General features: G+C 41.6%; 1 protein-coding gene across 1 annotated transcript; it reads left to right on the top strand.

Moving 5' to 3' along the window:
* Positions 1-6,383: 6,383 nt before the first annotated feature.
* sox3 (SRY-box transcription factor 3) lies at positions 6,384-8,138 on the top strand. The gene has a single exon (XM_041797549.1). The coding sequence runs from the start codon at positions 6,565-6,567 to the stop codon at positions 7,465-7,467; it is 903 nt and encodes a 300-aa protein (XP_041653483.1). The 5' UTR covers positions 6,384-6,564; the 3' UTR covers positions 7,468-8,138.
* Positions 8,139-8,636: the final 498 nt, after the last annotated feature.

The raw sequence follows: 8,636 nt of genomic DNA, 5'->3' as shown, positions 1-8,636 counted from the left end.
CACATCGCATTCCTCTTTAAAGCATTAGATTAAGGCAGGCGTAATGTGAAGGAAGGCTCATCTTGTCTCATAACTATGTCTGTTATCATTGTAAGTAAGCTGGGAGTAAAGGCATAAAGGAGATATTGACTTGTGCCATTTAAGTAAATAATCCTAGAGTTAAATGGTCTTGCCAAACCATTTGAAATCCCTACCTGCACGCTCTATATTCCAGTCCCTGTAAACATAGCGGAGACCCGTGCTGTCCTCTGCCTCACCTCTTCGTGTTTGAACCAGGGCAAGGTGACCAACTCATCTCGGAGCAGCTCATCCATTATCTTGTCAACACAGTCAGCTCCCCACCTTAGTTTGCTCTTCTCCCACAAGACTTCCTCTAATGAAAAACGCCACAATCACCACACTCATCTCGTCATGCACGAGGTAATTAATATATTTAGAGGGCGATGGCTAACTCTTAATTAAATTAGGCCCTTTTTTTTAATGAGACCTTGACTGGGACTGAATTTATGACCACTATCTGCTTTATCGAGAGCCCTGCACGCAACAAAGATTAGTCATTTTCTCTCAAATCACTGCCAGATTACACTGTATGACACTCATGATTTATATGTCAATTTATGCTTGTTTGTTTCTTTATTTAAAGCTTAATAAATTACCTCTTTTAATTACCTCACCTACTTTTGGGTTCCTAAAAGCCCCAATTAATGCTCAGTGCTGTATCACAGTTACATTTTCATTTTGGTGCAGAATACAGATAACAAACTTGGAAGCATTAATCACATTACAAAATTGGGTGTATTTAATTAATTAAAGTTACACTGCAAAATTAATTGTGCATCCTCACAATATTATCTTAAGCTAATGAAGGCTCCACAAAGAGGCTGTTTCATTTTTTTAAAGGCGGCTAGATTAGTGGGATCTCAATTATGGCTAAAACAAAAGAGGGCTTCTTGCTCGGGCACAGCGCAGAGCAAAAAGTGACCATTCAGCACTTTCCTGCAAACAAAAAGCGCAGAAAGTTTCCTTTGTTTTTGCAAAAACTGAACATGGCAATGATTCAAAAGATACATGGGAAATAATGAGGGCTGTAATTAGCCAGCCAGGCAATAACACTATTTAAAATGATCATCGTATAGAGGTGCTTGATAATGCCATTCACAGGCAGCAGTTCCTATCATAAGTTGATGCAAAAAGAGCATAAATGTGTTTTCTTTTGTTGCATGTGTACAGCATTTTTGTGCATAACAACCCTTTGAAACCAGCAAATGAGATGTAACATGATTTCTTCCAGGAGGAGTGGAGATTGCACGGATTAGAGGCTCAAGAGTGAGGAAGTTTAGGCTGCAGATTTTGTCCCTGCACAAGTGATCGTGCTGCTTTTTTAATCCAGCCTCAAATATGCAGCAGCTCAGAAGCAAAGCCATATTTATCGAAATTTTCTGCCTAATTTCAGCTGAATTGGAATTAGCTTTCCCTGCATAGCAGTTCATAAATCACCATAATTTAGCATTTTATTTTTCATTTAACGCGCCATAGACCAAATGTTTTAATATGAACGATTTTCCTAATCTGCTAAGTAAACGTAAAGAGTCTTTGTCTCAGAAATGACCTGAAGGAGCTAATAATCATTGTGTATTCACTCCATAAATGCTCCCAGCGATGTCCTCTCCTGTGATAGAATTTAATTTGCTTTTTGCTTCATTAGCCAATAAGCAGTAAAAAAAAGCTTGTGTCAATTACAGGAACTCCAAGGGTCAGTGAGTATATGATTCTTTAACTGCTCTCTGCAGCACGTGATTACAAAAAGAGGTTGTAACAGTGATTAACCCCGAGCATCTGAACAATTTAGCATGCACTTGTGTGTTGAGCATACTTAATGAAATGTTGCATCCCTAAATGATTAACAGCTCCATCCCAAAGAGACCTGATAGAGTGAGAAAGTGCTCCCCTGGCTGAGTGAGATGGAGCAGAGTGTTGGGTGGTCACGCCTTGTCTGTTCATGACAGTGGAGGGTTAAAGAGATTACACCAGGGTCCGTGTCAGCAGCCTTGGCCTTCCTAACACAAGAAAATAATGAGGAAGGACATGCTCGGCCTGTCGAGGAGAAAAAAAAAAGAGGTTAAAGTCCAAAGCATAAGGAGGGTAAAACAGATTTAGAGCATGCTATTTTACAAGTTGGAAAAAAAAAGTTGCCTGAACGATACGGGAGACAAGAATGCAGCATCCTCCATTAGCCCTGAGTCGTCCCGTCAGACTCCAAACACTCCACTAAAGCTCTCCTGAAACCTTTCCTCTCTGACTGAGTGTGTTTCTGCTTCTTTTGAAGGCTTGAGTGACAGTCCCCCTCACCTAATGACTCAACTTGGATGCCTTATCTGCCTCAGAAGGAGCCACAGTAAGGCATGATCATCGAGGCTGCATGGTGAGTTTATTAATCTGTCTGCTGCGTCCTCTCCCAGTCTCTCTAATGACACCCTAAAAAGCTGGAAATACAACCACCCTGTGAGGGAATAATCCAAGAAAAAGGAGAGAAGCACTGAAGAGAATTACATTTATCTTCAATATCACTGCTTGGCGCCTTATTTTCTCCTCTTGATACATGCACAGTGCAAACTGTAGGACTCAAATCTCAGCAGAGCAGAGCACGTGGATATAGTGTGCAAAACAATCAGATTTCTGTCCACAATATTCCTTGATAAAATTTGCACAGATTTGAAACAAAAAAAGAAGCAATTGCAGGTTTTTCAAAACAAAAAGGACACTGTAATATATTTTTAAAAACCTCTTCTTGTTTGCACCCCAAAGATGACTAAAGATGACTCAAATCTCTTTGCAGCAACAGGAGGAAGACATATTTTCAATAAATGATTAATGCAATTAAAAAAGTCTTTATTTTTGCCTATTTTCAAACTGCTATATATAAAGCTGATTCTCATGGATCTGCAGGATAGACACCCTTAGGCGCCATCATTAAACAAGACCTGTTGCAATGCATCAAAATATCGTTTTGTGTCTTGCCAAGATGCATAAATCAAATGCAAAATGGCTCGTTCCCAACACTTCTGCAGGTCTATTTTAATAAACTCCCTAACAAAAATTAATGAATTTTTAATTATATTAAATATGCATGAAAGAAATGATATAAAGCATGCAATTATTTAAAGAAGAATGTCAAAAAATGTGACTGCATCCTCAGCCATGACTCTGCATTACGCACAGGCATTTACACATATCCAGCTATTTTTGTGAAGTATTTCTGACAACTCCTCTGGGTCAAATCAGCCCCATTACCATGAGGAATCCCCTCCTTTGCTTTGTGGAATAAAGAGGTGATAATAACAGCACTTTTCTTCCCCTAAATGACCCGTGAATATTATTTTACCTGTGTTGAACGGGGAGGACGCGACCATTCACGCCGGCACAAAGGGAACAGCAGACCGTGCGTAAATTGCATCTTCATTTGCATTCCTCTGTCCAAAAAAAATCATGCAAATCTTAATGAGACGCTCTCCATTGTGGCTGTAATTGAAAAGCCATTCTTTGTTAATTACTGTTTCTCAAAGGCCTTGTCCGCAGTCACTGAGCTGAAACAAAAAAAGTTATTGATTCTGGAGGTCGCGGGGTTTAGAAACGGACACGGAGGATAATGTTGTTTATTGTGGCGCTGAGATGCCACTTTCGATTGTTGGAAACATCGCGGTACTGTTTAGGAAGCGTAAAAAATAACTAATAAAAAACACTTGTCCGTGAAGGCTGTAACCATAAATGGGGCTATAAAAAAGGCAGTAAATAACAAGGTAGTATCAGTTTTTATTTGCAGCTGTATGCCTGGTCGTTGTGCGTATTAAAGGTGTGCGTCATGCGTCTAAAGCTTTGGACACATAGAGCTAAACTGAATAGAACGAGTGCTCTTCAAAACGACTCTTATTCCCATGCAGCTCAGTATAAATAAATCTTACTCTTCTGTTGTTTCAGTTAAGGCCCGGAGGCCTTTTATTTGATCCATAAATTTTGATTTCTCACTAATTACACCACCAAATATAGCTCTCTATCCACATAGAAAGTTGAATTAAAACGGAATCGAAATGCATTTATTTTCAGTTGCATGTTTTTGCAACGAAAGATGCCAAAATAATTGATTTTTCTTCTTAGAAATGTATGGTTTGAGGGAGGGATTGTGCGTCTGGCTTTTACGCACATGCGCAATCATCAGTTTTCAAATATTTTATCTACATCGAGCTGATTGCGCACAGGTTATATCCTCCCATCAGGACGTCCACATATTTCCCAACATCCATCAGTGTTATGCTGAGAGAGCCTCCTCTAAAGCCTGTGTGAGGCTTGTTGAATCCGAGCAGACTGTGCTGGTGGTCCTCCGCTCCTTAATTAGGAAATTAGCTGCACAGAGGCCCTCATTACCCAACTCCGGGTTACTCCTGGTGACGTGTTTTTTTTTTTTTCTGTCTCCCTCTCTCTCTGCTACCGGTCCATTTCCATAAGAAGATTACAAGCGGATCAGTATTGAGATGTGGCCAGATAAACAAATAACTGCTCCCTGAGAATGGATGGCTGCTAATTGGACGTTAGTTTTTTATTGCGCGCGCTCCGCGTGCAACGCCCCATTGATGGCGAAAATTAAATTCATGATGTGTTGTCTTTTTTCTTCGTGATTTACACGGCTTCAACAGTCCACTTCTTTACGATAACAATTCTAATTTAAAAGCGATAAATTTAAATCATTTTCGTCAGCTTTTCTGTCATTTAGTTTGACTTTTAGCTCCAAATAATGCCTAAAATGCACTTTATTTCCACGGTTACACTTTTAGTGTTTTATTTTGACATGTCAGACAAAAGCAGAAACTTTAATCTATGCAGTTTAATGAAGCTACTTACCGACAGAGTTCGATATTTTTATTTGTAAAAACTAAATGAAGCCCACTCAATCGTTACAACTTTTTTCCCATTCGATTTTTACATGCGAAGTTTCTTCTTCGTTGGTGTTTAAAACGCTAAATTACAAAACAAAGGCCCGCGCGCTCCTTAATATGTTTACGCTCTGCCTGCGGTAGCTGTACGTCACATTTCGACGCAGCGGGAGTTACGACGCTTTAAAATGCACATACGCAGCATGTAAATACTGAGGCGTTAACGGGGGCTTTCGATGGGTGGTCATTAGCAGGTGTGACTTTTTTTTTGGCCCCGTTGAGTCTCTGAGCGAGTTTCAGCTCGTTTGTAAAGCAGACACATGCAAATGTGAGGACGGAGCACTCCGCGGTGATCATTTTAATAACCATTAACACCAGAGGGAACACAAGTCCGCAAACAGGAGCAGGGAGGAATTTCTCTGACCCACGGTGAGCTCAGGCTCCTCCGGGATTAAAGACATGTTCCGGGCCCTCCACAAGAGGTCGTTGATGCATTAGAGTTCTGCTTTGAGGGAAGCTCAACTTCACCCAAAACCCCCAAAACTGCCTCCAACATCTCAAACTCACTATTAGCGTCTTATTTTGGTTTTAGGTTTAGATCATTTTATTATGAAGTGGGATGGTTGGTCTCATCTGACGCATCTTAATACCTGGATATAATATTTTTTATTCTAGTAAATCCACCAGGCTTCAGCGAGAGAACATGTCACGTGCACCCATGTAAATGATAGTGAACTCATTTTTATACCACTTCAATAAACACCTATTAGAAGAGCGTGACATCACAGCCAGGCGTGAGGTAAAAAAAAATCTATTTAGACTTCTTTTAATAATTTTAGTGATCTGTTTGTTTTAGAACGCCATTATAAAAGTGACAATTTCCTCATAATATAAAATGTGTTTTATAATCAAAGTTAAACCCCAGTCTGACAGCATGCATGCGTAAAAGGATCTCTCTCTCTGCCATTTTTTTCCTGATCCATTTTGGGCTTCTACCTGTGTGGACTCGCCTCTATCATTAATTTACTGACTCTGATCTTTTTGCCTTTGATTTCCCTGCAGCATTAACACTATCAATGCACAGCATGGTTTAGTGCAGACTTCACAACTTTGTTTTTGTTTGGTGCCACAAATGTAGAATCAGAAAAGTGGACAGAAATGTATAAAGCATTATATTTCAGTGGCAGTTTCTTCTAAAAATAGCTTCGCCTTCATCGTCACGCCGTAAACATGTAGTAAATCTCTAACATTTTGCGCCCAGGTTGCTGTTTTAAAAAACTTGAGCACTCCCTCCTCCTCTCACCAAAACAAGTTGGCTCCATGGCGAAGCTGCGCTCTGATTGGTCGTCGCCTCCTCATTGTCATGCTGTCAATCCACATCACATGGTCCGGCCACCAGGCCTATTAACAGATGAGCTGGAGAACAAGTTTAGACTTCTGTTTGGGAGCCGGGCGGGACAGAGCTGCGCCAACGCTGAGAGAAACCAGAAGCACCTGCACTCTCTGTTGCCTCTTTTGGCACTACTTTTTTTCCCCCATCTTCTTATGAGACTGGTCAGTATCTCTACCTCCTTGACTTCCGGCGCTGTTTTGTGAACTTTTTATTTTTTCATGTGCCTGTGAGTGAACACTTTGAAGAATGTATAACATGATGGAGACCGAGATCAAGACCCCGCTCCCGCAGTCCAACACGGGCTCGGCGCCGGGCGCAAAGAACAACAGTGCCAGCGACGCGGAGCGCGTGAAGCGGCCGATGAACGCCTTCATGGTGTGGTCCAGGGGGCAGCGGAGGAAGATGGCACAAGAGAACCCCAAAATGCACAACTCTGAGATCAGCAAGCGGCTCGGTGCGGACTGGAAACTTCTGACCGATGCGGAGAAGAGACCGTTCATCGACGAAGCCAAGCGTCTGCGCGCCATGCACATGAAGGAGCACCCGGATTATAAATACCGTCCCCGCAGGAAGACCAAGACCTTGCTCAAGAAAGACAAGTACTCTTTGCCAGGGGGTCTCCTGGCGCCTGGGGCCAACGCCGTCAACAACTCGGTGTCTGTGGGGCAGAGGATGGACGGTTACGCGCACATGAACGGCTGGACGAACAGCGCGTACTCCCTCATGCAGGACCAGTTGGCGTACCCGCAGCATCACAGCATGAACAGCCCGCAGATCCAGCAGATGCACCGGTACGAGATGGCGGGGCTTCAGTACCCCATGATGTCCACGGCGCAGACCTACATGAACGCGGCCTCCACGTACAGCATGTCTCCGGCGTACACGCAGCAGACCCCCAGCGCCATGGGACTCAGCTCCATGGCATCCGTGTGCAAGACCGAGCCCAGCTCCCCTCCTCCGGCTATCACGTCCCACTCTCAGCGGGCGTGTTTGGGGGACCTGAGGGATATGATAAGCATGTACCTGCCGCCCGGCGGGGACAGCGCGGAGCACTCCTCCCTGCAGAGCAGCCGGTTACACAGCGTCCATCCACACTACCAGAGCGCAGGGACGGGCGTCAACGGCACGCTACCTCTCACACACATCTGATCTGAGAGACTCCAAAAGACTTTGAAAAACTTCAAAAAAGTACTTCGGATACTTGAACTTTTTTTGGTTGCTGTAGAAACAACGTTCAACAGTTTTGTTTGATTGAAACAGTAAAATCCTGACTTGTCCATTTTGAGGAATGGACCAGAGAGTGAGCGTTGGGCCCGTCAGAGTAAAGAGGCTTTTATCACAAGTATAAAGCAATCAGACGTTATGTAGAAGAATTGGACTTCTATATTTTAATGAATGCCATATTTTCTCTGATGAAAAGGCATGTGGCCTCGTTCAGAGAGGCTGGTGTATTTCAGAAAAGCTGGATGGATAAAAAAGTTGCTTCATAAATGTTTACACTTAATTTGTAGAATGTCAGTTGTCTCGACTGTGTCCAAAATTTTTGTAGTCTTCTTGTTTTTTCTCCTCTTCCTCATGAAATTTAGGGTACAAAGAAATGTTAAGACTGTGCGGGTCGCAAACGCAAGTTTTATTTATAGTATGATTTTTTTTTTTTCATTTTAGCTTGTGAACCCGATGTTTTGTCACGTGAAAAAAACTGTTAAATAATTTTTGTTTTTTTTGTAAAAGTTATTTTCTGTGATGGTTCTGACAGTGTCATGTTTACTCATTCTCCTGAACGAAAAGGTTTATTTAAACTGACGTTTCTACATATTTTAAGACCATCCTCTATTCTTAAATGCTGAATAAATTTGTAAGAAACATAAGCTTTGACTCTGTGGTTTGTCCCTTGCAAAATTCATAGAGTTTGGTGGTTAAAAATCTCCAGAGTGAAGTTTAACTCCCAAGGGAGGGAAAAAGGGTGATTTACATGCAGCTATGTGGGGAAAAGTCTGTTTTATGAATGCAGATAATTTGATATTTACACATTTAAATGTTGGATAATTCACTGCAGGGAAGGGCAAGAAAAGTCTTTTAAATTCATCAAATTAAACAATTGTTATTTGCTGCACCTGCGACTTAAAAAGGCTGTGTGTACTTTTATATTTTAAAATAAGCGTAATAATTTTAAAAATATATACAACATTATTTTTTTGGCTCTTTAGAGGCTGAAAAAAGGAGGAGCTTAATCTTTTATTTTCTACTTGTTTTCTTTTACATTTGTCAGAGGAAGCAGTGTATACATGTGCATTTTTAATTTGTTAAACCATCCTTTC

Source organism: Cheilinus undulatus, linkage group 10 (assembly GCF_018320785.1).
Source record: "Cheilinus undulatus linkage group 10, ASM1832078v1, whole genome shotgun sequence".
Classification (NCBI taxonomy): domain Eukaryota; kingdom Metazoa; phylum Chordata; class Actinopteri; order Labriformes; family Labridae; genus Cheilinus; species Cheilinus undulatus.
The sequence above is the reverse complement of the archived record's forward strand: the minus strand, read 5'-3'. Positions and strand labels throughout refer to the sequence as shown.

What these genes read in the sequence shown, in the direction of transcription:
- sox3 (XM_041797549.1), top strand. Translation starts at nt 6,565, where the DNA reads ATGTATAACATGATGGAGACCGAGATCAAGACCCCGCTCCCGCAGTCC.